Genomic DNA, 19,080 nt, shown 5'->3' with positions numbered 1-19,080 from the left:
ATCTCCATCTACGCCAGTTACTATTTAGATGGGCGTGGTCTTGCCGATGGTGGCTCAAGAAGTTAATTTTAAACCAATCACAATAGCCAAAGACGTCACGAGGGTCTGTAGAAGCCGGAAGTGTAAAATGCGATTATTGTTTTGATCGGTTACCGAGTGCAGCCGTCATGCAGCTGTAACGGGGATAGCGTAGGCGAAATATAGTTTACGGTTAGGATGTTATTTAGCAGACGTAGGTTGTACTCTGTAGCTGCCTGAAATGTAAATATATATATATTCCTATATGACGGACTACTGAATGCACACATAGTGCATTGTCATGTGTTTACTCGCCATTAAGCTGTGTTTAGCAGGGAGTGCGGTCTGGTGTATTGAGGACTGATCAGGCATAGAATGAAGGAAACCTTATCTGTTCATTGTCCTAATTGTTGTGATGCCATAATACAGTATATTGTAGATAAGGCATCACTGGGTGTGCATTTTAGTATTTAATTTAAAGTCAGTTAAAGTGGTAGTTGTGTCTTTTCCTGCGTAGGATTCAGAGTACTTGCTTGTACATTTTTGTGATAGGAGGTTTTGCTTGCCTGTATGCTGAAGGAGTGTTTGCGCATTTGTAAGTACGAAGGAGTCATCTTTAAGAATAGTGTCTGTAGACCCAGCTTTAGTTAGAGGAAGGAGACTTGTTTGCCCGCCCCAACATGCCCTGTACTTGTGGAAACTGGAGAAAATGGATCCGTCCTCTTGTTATATTGCTATACGTTGTTGGACTGATAATAGGAATTCCAGTATGTATTTGGGAGTTACAGAAAATGGGGGTGAGTCCCTGCATCTTGATGCTTTCTTCTAGATCTAATATCTCTATTTGATAAGACATGTATTACCAATGTAAACTGATATTAGTTCCAATGGTTTCCAAACATCTCTAATTTAGAAGGCATGAGTGTTTTCACAACCAACCTAACCAGATGCAACAGCGAGTCGCTAAACACGCCAGCGCTCGTTTATTTATGAACGTGACACTTGCTATTTTGTTCAAAATGTTGCAAAACAGAATGAAAATAATTGTTTTCCTGAATTACTTGCAATTATAATTTTTGTTATTGCTATGCATCACAACGTAACGATGACAAAAAAAGCAGAAAAAAGCATCATAAATAAATACTGGCTCTATAAAAAAAACAAAGCAAACTAATGCGTCTTTCCATAGTAAAGCTGTCAGATCTAATACTGTCAGTATAGAAACAAGAGCTTTCTGGGCAAACATGGGGGCATCTAAAGACCCCTTAGTGGCCATGTGTAACCTATCAATAATGAGTATGGATATTAGACTATTCTATCCAAACGAAGACATCTAAAATACTCATTAATGTCTTATCTATTGCTTTACTGTAAAATCTTCGGCATAATACCCCCATTTTAGAGTGTGGGTTTATATTATGCAAAAGTACAAAACAAAAACTTCTATGTGACGTTTTCCTGAAAATATTGTTCTAAATCCAGCCTACGTGTTGTGTGTATACCGTACCAGACATTTTACTGTATGTCTTTCCATAGAATTAGAATATGTATTATAACACTGGAGCCTTCAGTTGAAGGTCATAACTTTTTGGGGGCCAACATGGAAAGATTTGTGAAGTCGCATTAGCTTTCAGGGCATTTATTATTAGACCACTTATGACGCAGAAATAAAGTACCATTGTCTTTATGTTCTTCTGTTTCAGGTTGGCGTGCACACCAAGGCCTGGTTTATTGCTGGGATTTTCGTGCTGATGACCATACCCATTTCACTTTGGGGGATTTTGCAACATCTAGTTCATTATACGCAGCCTGAATTGCAGAAACCCATAATAAGGTATTGAATCCTTTTTTTTTTTTTTTTGCTTGTTGTGTTATTGATCAATATTTTTTAAACGATATTGTTAATTGGTGTTGCTGTTTTAACAGGATATTGTGGATGGTACCAATTTACAGCTTAGACAGTGTAAGTATGTCTATGTTAAATTATTTTAATTGTTCGCTAGTATTTGCGTGTGATGCTGCATATATGAAAATAATGTTGCAAATGTGCAGTCAAAAGGGAAACAGATGCCCGAATATTGTGATGGTGTTTGGTTGTGTTTTGTGTGCGGGTGCTAATGGTGAGAAAACCTTCCCAGTAAGTTAATGAATACTACCGTATTTGCTCGATTTATAAGACGACCCCCCAAATCTGAATATTAATTTAGGAAAAAAAAGAAAAAGCCTGAATATAAGACGACCCTATAGGAAAAAAGTTTTACCAGTAAATGTTAATTCATCTATACTATTTTTTTTTTTAATAAAAGCTATGATTGAGAAAAATATTTTGGTTTATTTCCTTCTATTTTCCAACCTGCCCCCCAGTTATGCACATCTGCCCCAGAAATGCCTTATACCCTCTATATGCCACTGTGCCCCATGATATGCCTTTTAACCCTCTAAATGCCACTCTGCCTCCAGAAATGCCTTATACCCCTATATGCCACTCTGGCATTTAGAGGGTTAAAAGGCATATTATGGGGAAGAGTGGCATATAGGGAGTTTTAAGGCATTCAGGAGGCAGAGTGGCGTATAGAGGGTTAAAAAGGCATTTCTGGAGGCAGAGTGGCATTAAGATCTGGATCTTAGTCGTCTATTTGAGGTCTGATTAGAAGACGACCCCGATGATATGACGTGGGGTCTTTTTCAGAGCAAATACGGTAATTTGTACGAAAATAAACCACTACTGAATAAATTATTACATAGAAACCTTTGAAACCTTTAAATATGATGTTTAGCTGCTGTATGATTTAGAACTGTTGTAAACTAATACCCATAAATTCCAATTTATGTGTTTTTTTTGGTGGGGGTTGCTTTGTGTATTGTTGATTATACTACATGTACGCATCTTTTTCATTCACCTTTCCTCCTCCTTTCACTGGTGCAGTGGATCGCTTTAAAGTATCCTGACATCGCAATATATGTGGACACCTGCAGAGAATGCTATGAAGCTTATGTTATTTACAACTTTATGATTTTCCTTTTAAATTATTTAACAAATCGCTGTCCAAACCTGGCGTTGGTTCTGGAAGCCAAAGATCAGCAAAGGCTTCTACCTCCTCTGTGCTGGTGCCCACCCTGGCCAATGGGAGAGTAAGTATCATAATATTTAGATATCATCTATATTGTTTTCTAAAGCAGTAGGAAGATATTTGCAACTGCGGCTTGTGGCACATTTTGCACAGCCTCTAGCCTATTCACATTGGCCATTCACCCACACTCGTGCTCTCTCACACTCTCCCTTCTAATATCTCTCTACCTTCTCCGCTGACAGCTTCTGGGTCCCTGTCTCCTTTTCACAGCTCTTGTTCTTCTGTCATTGTTCGATTGCTTCTCCCCGGTATGAGCTCTGTTAACCCGGCCTCCTCTTCTGCATACAACCTCTCCCCTATTGACGGAAAGGGGGAGAGACTCCCTGTGGTATGCATCATAGCTCTGCCCTTTTGCGGAAGTACTCCAGGAGGCTAGAACAATGTTGATGGATCCACGGAGAAAGAGAAGCACCTCTCTTTGTCTGAGAATTGATGTGCATTATTCTGGCCTCTCTGAGTACTTCACAAGGGTAGAGTCACAGGGACAGCCTCTTCCCATTCCTCCAATCAGGGTAGAGAGTGGGCCCGGTGTCTCCACCCTTTTGCCCGAAGAAACCTCACAGTGAACGTCCGCAAAATTTTCTTCTCCATGGCCAACAGGACATGACCTCCTGTGATTTTCTGCAAAATGACAGAGCTGCCGGGCTGGGGAAAAGGATGTGCCCGACAGCTCTGTCATTTTGCAGAAAATCACAGGAGGTCATGTCCTGTTGGCCATGGAGAAGCAGACAAAGAAAGCAGACTTTTTGGAGCAGCAGAAGAACAAGAAGATGCAAGATAAGAAGCATAGCTGTGTGGCACAGAGACAGGGACATGGAAGTGGGTGGCGGAAAAAGCAGGGATACATGCCAATAGAGTGTGAAAGAACGTTAATCAGAGTTTGAGAGGGAGTTAATGAGAGAGGTGGTAAGTGTACGAGTGAAAGCACCAATGTTTTCGTTTGTTTCGTTGGGACAACCTCCTAATTTTCCGGGATTCGTAAAGATTGCCGAAGTTGCCAGGTTTCCTTAAAAATTGCAAGTTGTACGAATCCCAATGCACAAGTCTAGTTGGGTTCACTTGGTGATTTGCTTTGCATGTTAATTATACAAGCATTAGAAATTATTATTGTGTATCCAGATTACTGCTCGCATGACCTATTCTGTGTATTCTTTTGCAGTGTATTGTTATTCAGATGTAAGTTGGGTGTGCTGCAGTATACTGTGGTGCGACCTGTCACCACTATAATTGCCTTGTAAGTATGTAAGCAAAACAAATCTTAATTTAAGTTCTTCTTATACATGCTAATGTATGGTATCCACAACATTTTCCTACACTGCCTTCCATTGAGCTCTAGCGGTGTTCACAACCCTGTACATTTGTGTGGAAAGTGCCGATTTTAATGGGGACACTTTCCTGTCATTGATTGACTGACTGCTTCAAGCAGCCAATCAGTGGCAAGAAAAATTGGACCATTGAAGGAGGGCACCCTCTTATGTGTCCAGTAAAAGACTTTATTTTAATAATGTATTCTCAGTACACTTTTTAATACACGGTCTTCTTTAGAGGGGGTGTTGGTACGTAAGACTGTCCCTTTAGGTAGCAGGGAGTATCTGGGGTAGACTGCATTTTCTCCCAATTACAAGTTTATTGCTTAAAATGACAGAGGGGTTGGACACTGTTTCAGTCGGGTTCTGATTACATATGCCGTTTTTGCATTTGTAAATTTCCATTGATAAAGCCTGTCTAACAGAATCTTGTTTTGTGCCTCTGGTTCCTGTTGCTGGTGTAGTATTTATTAAGGTATATTTGATGTTTTAAAGAATGATAAATTAAGTTGATGTTAATGAGTGACAACAATAATAAGTGAAATTAAGAGAAATATACAATTTGCACACAGCAAAATGTGATCTTTTCTTTTTACAAACCCATTCTACTGCAGTGAGCTATAAGAAATAAGTTTATGCTTAATCCAAATTCAAACCAGCGCAGTGACTCTAAACCCAAGCAATTTAAGGAGATATAGAACCTTACTGACTTAAGAGTTACATAGCTCTTTGACTCCATTATAAATTATGAAGATCAAAATGTATGCATTATGCAGGGCCTGCTCAGCCCTTCTTGTGATGAAACTTGCGAAGTGTTAGCCCTTCATAATGAATAGTAAAGTGAGAAAGTTAAAAGCACAACTCTCATGCTAACTCATCTTTTAGCGAATGGATACCACGGACAATGGGCTTCAGGTGATCTCTCTTAGTTCTTCTCCTTACTAACTAACAATTAATTTCCTTGTGTGGCATTTTCCATGGGAATGTTTGACCAGATAAATGCTAATAAAGGTAGGTCGCAATGCCTGCTTATCTTTGGTTAAGCAGCGTTTACATAAAATGTTTAACCTGATATAACATGGTACATTATGTTCTCTTTGTAATAAATAACTGGATCATTCACAACCCAAAGTATAATGTTTTATAATTCTTTTTCTCAAAGAGGAATATTTTCTCTGTTATCCTATCTACAGCATAGCTTTATAGAGGGGAAAAACTTTAATAGTGTTGGCCAACATTGGGAAATCAACTACAAAGATGTAAAATACGATCACTTCTCAAAGTCTTACATTTTTGGGCTATGATATAAATGATTTCGATTTTCTGAATGTTTTTGATGTTTTTTCAAGTATAATCTATTTATTTCAGGATTTGCCAACTGGCTGGTGTTTATGGTGAAGGTGAATTCAGCGTAAAAAACGCATGGACGTATTTGGTCATAATTAACAATGCATCACAATTGGTGAGTTGTTTTTTTTTTTTTCTTTCTATGAATAAATTAGAGCACCTATGGACTACGAATCCCTCAATACTTTACCACCATACCACAATTAACAGCACTGTGCACTGCATGCCTGTGCCTTACGGAAATACAGAGTTGACTGAAAAGGTATTCTGTTAATTAAGTGTTTATATAATCTTTTGAATGATCTCAGATTCAGATTTTTAAGCTTCCTAGGCATATCTTTAAACTTAATGGTCATTCTTGCCCACTTATTTTTTTCTCTCTCACTGCTACAACCATTATGGTGAGTGTGAAATGTGCCTGATCAAATTTCCATGTTTTCTCCCCCCTTCCTCTTAGTTTGCTATGTACTGCCTTGTTCTGTTTTACAAAGTACTGAAGGAAGAGTTGAATCCAATTCAACCTGTTGGCAAGTTTCTGTGCGTAAAGATGGTTGTCTTTGTTTCCTTTTGGTAAGTACTGCTTTTTCTCTATGTAATAAAGTAGTAGCAGTTTGTTTTAGTTTAGTTTAGATTCTAGGCATTAAGGCAGGGGCGTCCAAGTTTTTTCTGCAGTGGGCCACTTCATCAGAATTGTATACGTGCGAGGGCCGCACTCATTTTTCACTGTGAGAAAATATGGCCTTTAATAAAATATAATAAAGTAAATGACACAAAACCTTTACTTTTCCTCTCACTGATTTCTGGGCCTAGAAAGTTTTGTGACTACAAATTCAGGACTCAGGATAATTAAAAATGAAATAGTTCTATTTATTTTAGGGATGCACTAAAATGAAAATCGGGACCAAAACCGAAAAATTCAGGGTTCACTTAGCCGAAACTGAAAGTGACCCCCCCCACACTTTTAATAAAAGTAAGTTACACACCAAAATTGTACAAAAAATTCTATATTATGATTGTTAACAGCAATCTCAGGCATACCCAGATTCCAGCATGTACTGGTTGGCTGGGCATTATATTTTTTGTGCAATTTTAGTGTGTAGCCACGCTTCTATTAAAAGTAACACACCAAAATTGGACAAAAAAAATCAACAATGTGACTTGGCATGATAGGAGTGTGATTGCTAACTGCAAACACACTCTTTTTATACCCAGGCAACCAGTAAATGCTGGAACCTAGGCATGATGGGACTGTGATTGCTGTTAGCAGATTGCTGTTAGCTGTTAGCAATCACACTCCTATCATCCCAAGTCAGCCAGTACATGCTGGTACAGGGTGGCTGTAAGTGCAGACCCCATACTGCTGGCAGCGTCAATACACAAGGGAGGCAGCTAGCCAGGTTTCAGCATGTACTGGCTGACTTGGCATGATAGGAGTGTGATTGCTAACAGCAAACACACTCTTTTTATACCCAGGCAACCAGTAAATGCTGGAACCTAGGCATGATGGGGTTGTGATTGCTGTTAGCTGTTAGCAATCACACTCCTATCATCCCAAGTCAGCCAGTACATGCTGGTACAGGGTGGCTGCAAGTGCAGACCCCATACTGCTGGCAGCATCAATACACAAGGGGGCAGCTAGCTTGGTTTCAGCATGTACTGGCTGACTTGGCATGATAGGAGTGGGATTGTTAACAGCAATCACAGTCCCATCATGCCTAGGTTCCAGCACTTACACATCCATGCTATCACACACACAAATTCATTCATTCACAGATTCATTCCCTCAATCAGGCATACTCATTCAAACACACTCCCCCACCCCCTTACCTGCACTACAGCTCTCTCAATGCCGATCACAGACTTCAGCAGGGGGCGCGGCCTCCCTCATTCTCCCCACAGAGGAGGCAGGACTGGAGCAGAGAATAGCCCCTCCCACAAGTAAGCAGCAGGGCTCTTGTGATCCTGGCTGCCGATCTCACGCGGGCCGCACCTCGAGGTCCCGCGGGCCGCATGTTGGACGCCCCTGCATTAAGGTTTAGATCTTTTTTTTGGGTGAGGAACAGCCAAACTCACTAACAAGGTGAGGGGACTGAATACTATTTAATGTGTAAGGCCATAAACCATGGCAAGACTAAGCACAGCAACAAGACTCAAGGTAGTTATACTGCATCTCAAGGTCTCTTCCAGGCACAAATTTCAAGACAGACAGGGGTTCCAGATGTTCTGTCCAAACTATTTTGAAGAAGTGCAAAAAAAAAATGGGCAATACTGGCGTACTGTATACGCTCTGTTTGGTCGAGGAAATTTAGTGCAGCAGATGAAAGACACATCATAATCTGAAGATGTCCAGCAGTGCTATCAGCTCAGCATTGGCAGAACAGTGGGACCCTGGTACACCCATCTACTGCCCATCTGGCCAGAAATGGTCTTCATTGAAGTTGTGAGAGTTTTAATCCATAACAGTGGGAGCACAGAAGTACAAAAGGCCATTTATAATTTTGTATGTAATTTGTAGATTTTGCTTGGTATAATCATGACACATCACCCCCATCCTATATGTGTATACTTTATTTGGTTTGTCACATACTGGGAAATATTGGGGAAACAATATGTATGGCTTGTCTTTCATGAAGAATCTATCCATAGGTAAAGTCCAAGCTCTAATCAAAAACCACATGGCCAAGGCAGGATGTGATAATAGGAATTAAAGACAAATTAAAAAGGTGTCATACAGTCCGTATTGCAGAAAATATCCTGATGCTGTGTTTATAGTCTCCTCACAAACCTCACCTTAACTAGTTGCAGCTAGTCTTTGTTCAGCACAACCACAGCGATAGTTTAAGAGCATGTGGTAAAATTGGTCAGTATGGAAACTATACTGAAAATCATAACCCTAGTTTAGCTACAAACAGTCCCAGATCTGACAGGTAATTTTGCAACCATTTAAAGTAACAACGTTCACATTTACTGCTCCTTTTTGTCTCCGTAGGCAAGCCGTGCTCATTGCGCTGCTGGTAAAAATTGGGATAATTTCTGAACACAAAACATGGGATTGGAAGAATGTTAAGGATGTTGCCACAGGCTTACAGGTAAACCTGCTATAGCTTTCTTCCTGAACATTTGTATCAATGGTGTGTGTGGATCCTATGAGTGGTTGTATGTTGCAGTGGGTGCAGTCCTAGGCCTGACTCGGGGGCACCCCTTACCTCTGGCTGCTATCACCATGAGTTTATATGCCGAGAACGAGGTCCAGCTTTTTATGCCGTATAGAAGCTCTGTCAGTAATGGTTTGGGGCCGTAGAAAACCTCTTTGAGAACCGTGTATGACTTACATACTGGCAGATAGATAACATTGGCGCAGCCAGTAGGATCTTCCAGTTGGATGAGCTGGCGTTACGTTGGAGGACATTCCTTAAATTTGTAGTTTCTTTTTAAGGCATGAAGCATTTACTATGTACAGACAGCGGCGGTCACTCAGAGGAAGCAGCTGGAAGGTGTTTACACTTTTTTTTTCAGGGTTTCAGGCCCAACTTAACGTTTCCTAGACTGAGTGGCACTTGAAAGAAATCATATATACTGTATGTGTGTATTTAGATTAGTGGTTACAACTTAATGGTTTTTTTTTGTTGTTTTTAATAACCCACTAGGATTTTGTTATTTGTGTTGAAATGTTCCTGGCTGCTATTGCTCACCATTTCAGCTTCACATATAAACCATATGTGCAAGAGGCTGACGAGGGTTCGTGCTTTGATTCTTTTCTCGCTATGTGGGATATTTCTGATATCAGAGCAGACATATCAGAGCAAGTGCGCAATGTGGGTAAGTAGAGCATTTTAAATCTCAATTTTTAGTTTATCAGCTGAAGCCATATCGGGCACGTTTCAGACTGTAACGGGTAGGAGTTTGTGTATCTGGGCAATAATTACCAGTTTTAATTTACAAAATAGCTTAAAAAATGTTATGTTTTCAAAATTATGATAGTTTTCAGATAATAAAAGATATTATCATCAGCTCTATTACCGCAGCCCAGTCTACTGGGACGCGTGAAGACTTTATTTTACTGTGGTAAACCATAGAAAGTCTCGTTCTTAAAGGGAAACGGAAGGTGATATCTATGTGTAAATTAAAAAAAAAAAAAGATGGTACAGCTAGGAGGCCTGTTAAGTTTTTGACCTGATATTATCTACCCTTCTCACCATGCAACGAATCACTTGCAGCCGAAGAAGGCCGATAACTTCACAAAAGGGGACAGAGCAGCCATGGCTCCCCTCCGTAGTCATGGAGCAGATGAGTTTAAGTCTGTAAAAAAAAAAATTTACTTGAGACACCAGTAATGTAATAAAAGTCTGAGCTTTAATATAGTTGTTTAAGAAATGTGGTGTTATTTTGTGTTTACAGGAAGGACTGTTTTGGGCAGACCGAGGAAGATGTTTTTTGCAGAGGACTTGGAACAAAATGAACACACTAGTCTGCTCTCTTCTTCTACACAAGATCCATTGTCTGCTGTTTCCTCTATGCCACCGTCTCCTTCTGGACGCTATCAAGGTTTTGGCCAGACAATAACACCTCAAACTACACCCACCTCTGCTACAGTTCCAGAGGAACTGTATAGTGCAGACACCCCAGAACAAGATCCTAATGGGGAGGTCTCATATGATGGCAGCAAACATTCAGAATCCTAACCACATACATATACAGAGGAAAAAGTGCCAAATGTTCTCATGGCTCAAGCCTCCACAAGGTGAAATTTTTAACCCGCTCGATAGATTGGTGTTTTGTTTAACTATCTGCTGCTTAACTATTTCTTTTAAGATTCAAGTTTTTGGACAGGCACAATACCCTAATCTGAAAGAATGACACTGTTGTGCACTTTGTCTTGTATATGTTTGTATATTGTAAATGTTGCAGTTGAAGGCAAAAAAAATGGCCCCCGGTCATATATGTCCTTCAACAATTTGTTCAAATGTTTGTTGATACGGTAGAACAAAGATTCCAAGCATTCTTACCATCACCATTATGGAAGTGTAGTCTGTGCCACAAAACACACAGATTTTTTTTTATTTAAAAAAAAAACAAAACCCTATAAATATAGTGTTGTGGATTGCAAGGTTGTGAAGCAGCTTGTACTTCGTGCTGACACCATTTGCATGCACGTTAGGTCTGGGGTTTGCTTTCTGTTCTATAAATACAGTATAATAACCGTTTTAGTTTTGTACATGTTGACAACGCGGGACCTCGGTTCATTTGTTACTTTGTTTTGCCAAAAGCCTTAATTAAATGATTGTGATAAATTATTTTATTATTATTATATTCTTGTTAACTTTGATTGTATTATGAAACAGGCCATACAAGTAGCAGTTTTTTCTCTCTCTCTCTCTCTCTCTCTAAGAAGTTAACGTGGCCAGGGAATGCAGGATTAACATTCTCCAAAGTTATTTTAGGTGTCTGTGGTTTGCCAGTAATGTCCTGCTCTGAAGGATGGTATTTACACCTTTAGATGAACCGTAAGAAAGCACAAGATCCACACTATGAATCACAGTAAAAACAAAACTACAGACTTGCAAGTTGTATCTGTGATGTGTACGTACAAGCAGACGTGTTTTGCAATTATTCCACCTCCAGCAGTGCAACGTATGTGGAGGACCAAATGCGGACAGAGTATAATTCGCTCTTAAGTTTATCAAGAGCTCACTAATATAGTCTAACGTGACCTATATCTATTAGTTCAGAAAGTAAGTTCATCAATAAAGTGGCAGATGTCGGCATTTATCTTTCACCTGGCAATTTGAGTTCTGTATTCAATCTGATCGTTGTACAGAACCGCAGAATGTTTGCACTTTATAAATAAAGTTTGCAACCTTTTTTGTTGGCATATTTTATATAAAGTATAATAATAATAGTAAAAAATACATCTGGTAGCCTTTTGATTTAATTAGCACAGTCAATAACATCATACGATTAAAGACTGGCTTTAATGCAGTACAGTGCAGATAAAATTGTCCACAAGTAACTTGTAAGCTGTTAATGTAAGCTCTAACTCATATTGCATTTTCAAACTCAGAATTAAAGTCTGAATATTATAGTACGGTGTTCAGATATTTATACCGCAAGAGTACGGACCAATAACAATTTGGACGAATTGTCCATTTAGTTTTCCTACAAGTAATTTCATTTTCTGACTTTTGATGATGACATTTGGAGGGCTTGGGGTGTGCAAAAAGGCTCGTCGAACGAGGCGAGAATAATACAGACAGAGCAGCGGAGAAGATGTGCAGGAGAAAGAAGAGCGGAGCCGTGCAAAAACGGTTGCCGGAGAAGGTAGGGAGAGTGAGTGTATGAGACAGGGGGGGGGAATCTACAAATCTGAATGCACAAGTCTATTACCCAACCAGTACGCTTTGTATGATTACATTTGTTAGAACTCAGCATTATGTTATATTTCAGGAACTAATATATGCAAACAGGTGTCACTAGGTTAACTATTTTATTTTTTTTTGAAATGTAAATTTTTTCTTTATTTTCAACATTTTTTTTTCTAGTCGTTTCCTATACATTGTACAAGTATAGAAGACCAAGCTTTCACATCAAAGTGGTCACGTAGAACAATATCTTCGGGTTTAGAAAATGTGCGGGGTAACATGACACGTACATGTATAGATAAAATAAACATAGCGACATCTAGTACACACAAAACCCAGTAGTGTGCTAGGAGCTGTACATGGCAGCCCCTCAAAGCATAAGATACTCGACTATCTACTCAGTACTAGAAAGCGTTGATGATGGAAAACAACCTCGGCTTCGAAACACTTTGTAACATAAAGAAGAGAAAAAAAAAAACAACAAAAAAAAACAACCCAAAAACAACAAAAAACAACAGGCAAGGACTTATAGTGATCCAGTCAGGCAAATTGGTACATCAAAGACAGCTATGGTCAGGTATAATAGAGAGCCGTCCAATAATCACATACAAGAAAAAAAAAAGAAAGGGAAATACATTGTAAGGTAAGTAGATACCAGGCGCAACACATCAATAGACACCAATCCCCTCAAGCTTGCCACAAGGGCGAGAACCGAATTTGGGGCCAGGGAGCCCAAATTTTCCTGAACAAAGGTAACATTTGATCATTTTGGAAAGACATTCGTTCCAAAACATGGCTGTGTTCAAGATGGTGTAGGACATCAGAGAGGCGAGGAAGCGCAGGGGATTTCCAGTTACGAGCAATTGATAATTTAACAGACAAAAAAAAATGAATAACTAATTTCCGAACATGCGAGGGAGTATCATCCGGAAACATGTGAAGTAGTGCCAACTGCGGGGTGCGAGGGAGAGGAAAATGTAACTCAGACTCAAGTAAATGAGATACCTTCCCCCAGAGCTCATGAATAGGGGGACAAGACCACCAGACGTGCAGCATTGATCCAACATCTGGACAACCTTTCCAGCATAGATGAGAGCAAGAGGGGAACATATGGGCCAACCTTTGCGGGGTGAGATACCACCTACACGCCAGTTTCTTTTGGAGCTCAATATGGTTAAAACAATGAGAGACACCCCTCATAGATTCTTCGGAATCTAACCAAGTTTCAAGGGAAAAGGTAGATTGCAAATCACGTTCCCAAGCTAACATATGGGGGAGTTTATTTTCCCAAAGACGCATCAACAGGGAAACATAGCACTGTGAAATCATGCCCTTAAAGGAGGAGGTTTTGGTGCACATATGAATAATAGGGTCGTCAGAAAGAATGTTAACCGTGTATGAGGGGGAATGTGAGTGCAGGAAGTGTCGTATTTGCAGGAATTTGTAAAATTCAGAGTTAGGTATCGCATAAGCAGAGCTGACATCAGAGAACGATCGAAGAGAGCCCTTATAAAGGTCACCCACCCTCAGGAGTACCTTACTTTGCTAACGATGAAGTCGCAGTTCTGGGATCAGGAGTACCAGGGAAGTAAGCGGGGTAGCCCTAGTAATGTGAAATAGAGAAGGTCGTCATCTAGCTAATTCAGACCATATCTGGAACGAGCAAAGCGTGGTGGGAGGGAGTGGAAATAATTTCGGCTGAAAACGTGGTTTAAGCCACAATAATTGGGAAACCGAGTAGGGGAGGACAAGGCAATTCTCCTGTGTGACCCATTGAGGAAGGTTTGCACTATAATGAAACAAAATTGCCTGAGAAAGGATAGTGGCACAGTGGTAAGTCCGAATGTCCGGGGCTCCCAAAATAGGTTAACTATTTTAATGTAGGTAATGTTGAGATGTTGCTTGTGTTAATTTGATACAATTTTGATGTAAATCTATTTAAATTTTGCATTACAAAATCTGTTGACAGTATTTTGTGTTATATTGAGTCAGGGAGATGAAAACTAAAATGACTGCTAGAGAACTAATACACAAGCTCCAAAACAGGGGTAAATAAGAAAAACAGACTTAAGAAATCAAAGGAAGTTAGGAAGTTAAACAGTAAAAAGTAAGAAATGGCAGGGACATGTAATACGGGTGCCTTCCTACAGCTCTTAATTTGTCTAGTAGTATAAATTCCATTTATGAAAGCATAGTGTATTACGCTACCAGCCTTTTGTATATACTATAACTGTTCAAAACATTCCTATTTAACCCCTTCGAGACAAAGGCTGATTTTACTTTTTGTACCCTTTGTGACAATGGCCTTTTTAACATTTCTGCGCTGCTTGTGTTTAGCTGTAATTTTCTTCTTTCCCGTTTACTGAACCCACACACATTAGATATTGTTTTTTTCAGGACAAGAAGGGCTTTCTTTAGATGACATTGTTTTGATTGTATCATATTATTTACTATTAAAAAAATTATAAAATATGGTGAAAAATTTAGAAAAAAATGACTGTTTCTAACTTTTAGTTGAAAAATCTTTTACTCATCTATAAAAGGTAATGAAAAAACCTGCTAAATAGATTCTACTATTTGTCCTGAGTTTAGAAATACCCAATGTTTTTATGTTTTTTTGCTTTTTTCTACCCATTATGGGGCAATAAGTACAGGTAGCGTTTTGCTATTTCAAAGCCATTTTTTCCAAATCTGGTAATTCTTCCCCCCATGTGCCATTTCGGGTATCTTTGAACCCGGCCAATGCAATTTACCCCATCAAGTCATATATTTTTGAAAACTAGACAGCCCAGGGTATTCCAAATGCTAGTATTTTAACTCTTTCCATGCACCATATCTACCACCAGTCTTTGTCAAACTTTGTGGTAGTCATTTTTTTGCATTTGTTTTGTCATACACATTTTACTTCAGGTATGAATTAAAATGTTGTAGTTTATGTCACTATCACAAAACACCCCAATATGTGTTCAGCAACATCTCCTGAGCGCAGCGATACCCCACATGAATGATTTTGCCTGGCTGTTTGGGGGCAAAAGGGCCACATTTGGGGCATGCGCATTTTTCAATGTTGAACTTTGGCATTTGGGGATCCACTGCCCATGCCCTATTTGGTACATCTTTGAGCCGGGCCATTTCAGTGTGCCCAATAAACCCATATATTTTTGAAAACTAGACACCCCAGGGTATTTCAAATGCTAGTATTTTAACTCTTTCCATGCACCATATCTACCACCAGTCTTTGTCAAACTTTGTGGTAGTCATTTTTTTGCATTTGGTTTTCCACACACATTTTAATTCAGGTATGAATTAAAATGTTCTCGTATATGTCACTATCACAAAACACCCCAATATGTGTTCAGCAACATCTCCTGAGTACAGCGATACCTCACATGAATGATTTTGCCTGGCTGTTTTGGGGCAAAAGGGCCACATTTGGGGCATGCGCTTTTTTCAATGTTGAACTTTGGCATTTGGGATCCACTGCCCATGCCCTATTTGGTACATCTTTGAGCCAGGCCATTTCAGTGTGCCCAACAAAACCATATATTTTTCAAAACTAGACACCACAGGGTATTTTAAATGCTGGTATTTTAACTCTTTGCATGCACATATTTTACCACCAGCATTTTTTCAAAGTTTGCAGTAATATTTTTGTGTGTGTATTTTTCCCACACACACCTACTTTATGTATGAATTTACAGCTCCTGGTATATGCCGCTGTCACACGACACCCCATAATGTGTTCAGCAACATCTCCTGAGTGCAGTGATACCCCACATGCATGGGTGTGTCATTTTTGGGGGGAACTAAAAGGCCACATTTGGTACGTGTGCATTTTTCTAATTGGAAATTAGATGTGTGGCCATCCTTCCCCCCGTGTTAATTGGGACGTTGTTGAACCTGGCCCATTCAATTTACCCCATCAAATCATACATTTTTTAAAAGTAGACACCCCACGGGCATTTAATATGCCAGTATTTTAACTCTTTCCATGCAAGAATTGTTTTAAGCTAATATGCTAATTTTAGGACTTGCTCACAAAAATATATTTTTTATATATATATATTTTTTTTTTTTATTTTTTTTTTTTAAAAAAAATTTAACATTTTTTTTCAACTTGGAGGTTCCCCTGATAGTGACATCAGTGGGAAATGATTTTTACATTTTACTGTTTTTTTACTATTTTTTTCTAATTATTATTAATTTTATTTTATTTTTTAATTTATTTTTACTAATCACACTGTGATTAGAAAGCTGGGCTCCATTGACTTGCATGGTGAATGCAGTACCTGTATTCAACCTGCAAGTGGAGCCAAAGTTCTCTAGATGGTCTGGACCATCTAGCGAACTTTTAAAATTTGTGGTTCCTGTTACAGGACGGCGGCCATCTTCCTTGATGGCGAAGATTGCCGGCAGCTGCGGCTGTGACCGCTCTCCGGAGCGGTCACAGCCCATCAAAAGGTTAGTGTTTGGTGTCGCTGGATGCCTCCTGATCGAGGCATTCCAGCGACACCATTTAAGTTTAGGAGGCGATCGTCGATCGCCTCCTAAACGCTTTTAAAACGGGCGTCCGCCGCCATACAAAGTATGGCGGATGTTGACGCCCCGTGGAGGGGCCAGAGATGGCCCCTTCGTGCCGATCGCGGCGTTGCTGAATGCCTCGAGGTCGAGGCATTCAGCAACGCTTTTTGGGTGCAGAAAGCGATAGTAGATCGCTTTCTGCACCCGTTTAAAGACGTGCCGGTCCTGGCACGTCAATTGTCGTAAAGCACATGCTTTTCCGTGCCGTGCCAGGACCGGCAATTGTCATTAAGGGGTTAAACATGACAATGGTGATTCACTAAAGTGAGCTATCAGAGTCTGCAGCAGAGTTGTGGTTTCAACTCGCTGACTTCGCTTTGTATTAGGTCCAGCGCCAGCGAGCTTCTGCTGTATGACATGTGGAGCTGGCTCTGTAGAATCCATAAGTAAATGAGTAGGATTTTCTTAAGGTCCCCTCACTCATTAAATTACACATTACTTATTGAATAAACCCCAACATTAATTCAAAGGTTGCCTTTTATGTAGTCTAATTGTGATGGCTAGACGACTGGGTCAGAGAGTCTCCAACACTGCAGGGGTCCAAGCGAGGAAAAGTGACAAACTGGCAACAGCGTCATGGGAGGCCAAGGCTCATTGATGCACGTGGGGGGGGGTGAAGATTGGCCCGTGTGGTCAAATCTAACAGACAAACTACTGTAGCTCAAATTGCTGAAAAAGATACTGCTGTTTCTGGTGTCAGAACACACCGTCCATCACAGTTTGCCGGGTATGAAGCTGCGTAGCCGCAGATGCATAACTCGTGTGCGTCGGGTACCCGGAGTAAACATGGCACCAGGATGCATCTTGCGATTTACAGGATCTGCTGCTAACATCTTGGTGCCAGGTACCACAGCACACCTTCAGCAGTTGAGTCCATGCCTCGACACATCAGGGCTGTTTTGGCGACAAAAGGAGGACCTATGCAATATTAGGCAACTGGTCGCAATGTTAAGCGTAATAAAATGTGATCTGCTATATGTATAACAGAAGATTTAGAGGCAATTAAGGCCTAGTCACCTTGCCAGTAACTAAGAGAAGTTCTGATATTTTAATGCTTTCTTTCCCTGGCAAAATTACTGCCGGTGTATAATACACTTCTCTGTCCTTGTAAGCATACTGCCAGTTTTGCTTACATTTCCATGTTTTAGTTTAATTGTTAAGTTGATTGGAAACTGCATGAAATGGAAGATCTCCAGATTTGCTTGTACCGCATATTAATACTTTTCTCAGAGTATTCAGAATTCTGCTCCTTGTAATTTCCCTGATTGATTGAATTTAAGGATATATTACTAAATTTACTCTATAAACCGGGCAGTGACGGTAGAGCTCGGATGATGGACCCATATTTGGATCTTCATTATTTAAAAGTGCTTTGAAACTTGGTTTTAGCAACTGGTTTCAATTCTTTGGTTATAGATTACAGTCTTTTTTTTTTGCACACACTACAACAAAATCCTGTTACATCTGAATGTATTGTAAACCCGCTTTATTTCCGTATAATGTGCATAACCTATGCATTCTGTATTCTACTCAGAAGCTTCACTATCCTGGGTACATGCCTGTGCGTTATTTTATTGTACATAATAAAGCTTTTGCTTAAAACATTTGTTTACCTATAGGTTGATGTGAAAAGGATATTATTGGCACCCCATTGTGTATATACAGTTTCTCATATAAAAGGGTTGGGGGTCTATCCCCACATTAAGAACATGTAGAGCCGAAAGCTTTCATAGTGCGCTCTTCTACTGAAACCTCTCTTTAACCTGCACTGTACTCTACAAACTACATGGGATTCCTTATACAAAATCATTGTGTAAACGTACCATATAGCCATGTATATATCCCAAACAACCACTGTACAGCAAGTCTTATACTTATTCATATTTCATTGTTATTTCAGTATATCGGGATCATTTTTTTTTTTTTCAAATTACTGTATATACCCAAACTCTATGGTGATAATGTAGTCTCTTGCTTGTTATGTTTAATCAACATATTGTGAGCATATACCTATGTGCTTGGAATCTGTTTATAGCCCATTAAAACTTGAAACATTTGGTTTACCTTTAACGCATCTCTTCCCGAATGTAAAAAAGGTATAGGTATGAACCAGCCACACTAATAAACATAATTTAATATATTTACATACAGCAAAACATATGGTATGTTACAAGGGTAGTATAGAATTGACATTTTTTGTCTTTTTGAATCTAGTTATAAAATAAGTGGGAACAGCAAGACTTCTGCTTGTCACGATACTTTCATACACTGCAGTCTTTGGAACGTGAATATAAAACATTGTCTCTACAGTGGCAGCAGTACTGAGCTGCTTGTTTG

General features: G+C 39.6%; 1 protein-coding gene across 1 annotated transcript; it reads left to right on the top strand.

The window, feature by feature from the left end:
• The first annotated feature begins 698 nt into the window (after positions 1-698).
• LOC149287401 (transmembrane protein 184C) lies at positions 699-10,485 on the top strand. The gene is made up of 10 exons (XM_089492902.1): positions 699-815; positions 1,722-1,852; positions 1,945-1,981; positions 2,945-3,150; positions 4,309-4,383; positions 5,825-5,918; positions 6,261-6,373; positions 8,793-8,892; positions 9,451-9,622; positions 10,202-10,485. The coding sequence occupies exons 1-10, from the start codon at positions 699-701 to the stop codon at positions 10,483-10,485; spliced, it is 1,329 nt and encodes a 442-aa protein (XP_089349028.1).
• Positions 10,486-19,080: the final 8,595 nt, after the last annotated feature.

Source organism: Sceloporus occidentalis, unplaced genomic scaffold, assembly GCF_023333645.1.
Source record: "Sceloporus occidentalis isolate IW3139 unplaced genomic scaffold, rSceOcc1.0.p SCAF_61, whole genome shotgun sequence".
Lineage (NCBI taxonomy): Eukaryota > Metazoa > Chordata > Lepidosauria > Squamata > Phrynosomatidae > Sceloporus > Sceloporus occidentalis.
This window is presented reverse-complemented; position numbering and strand designations above follow the sequence as displayed.

What these genes read in the sequence shown, in the direction of transcription:
- LOC149287401 (XM_089492902.1), top strand. Translation starts at nt 699, where the DNA reads ATGCCCTGTACTTGTGGAAACTGGAGAAAATGGATCCGTCCTCTTGTT. An exon ending in TTGCAGAAACCCATAATAAG is followed by an intron (nt 1,853 to 1,944) that starts GTATTGAATCCT and finishes CTGTTTTAACAG; the next exon opens with GATATTGTGGATGGTACCAA. An exon ending in CAATTTACAGCTTAGACAGT is followed by an intron (nt 1,982 to 2,944) that starts GTAAGTATGTCT and finishes TCACTGGTGCAG; the next exon opens with TGGATCGCTTTAAAGTATCC.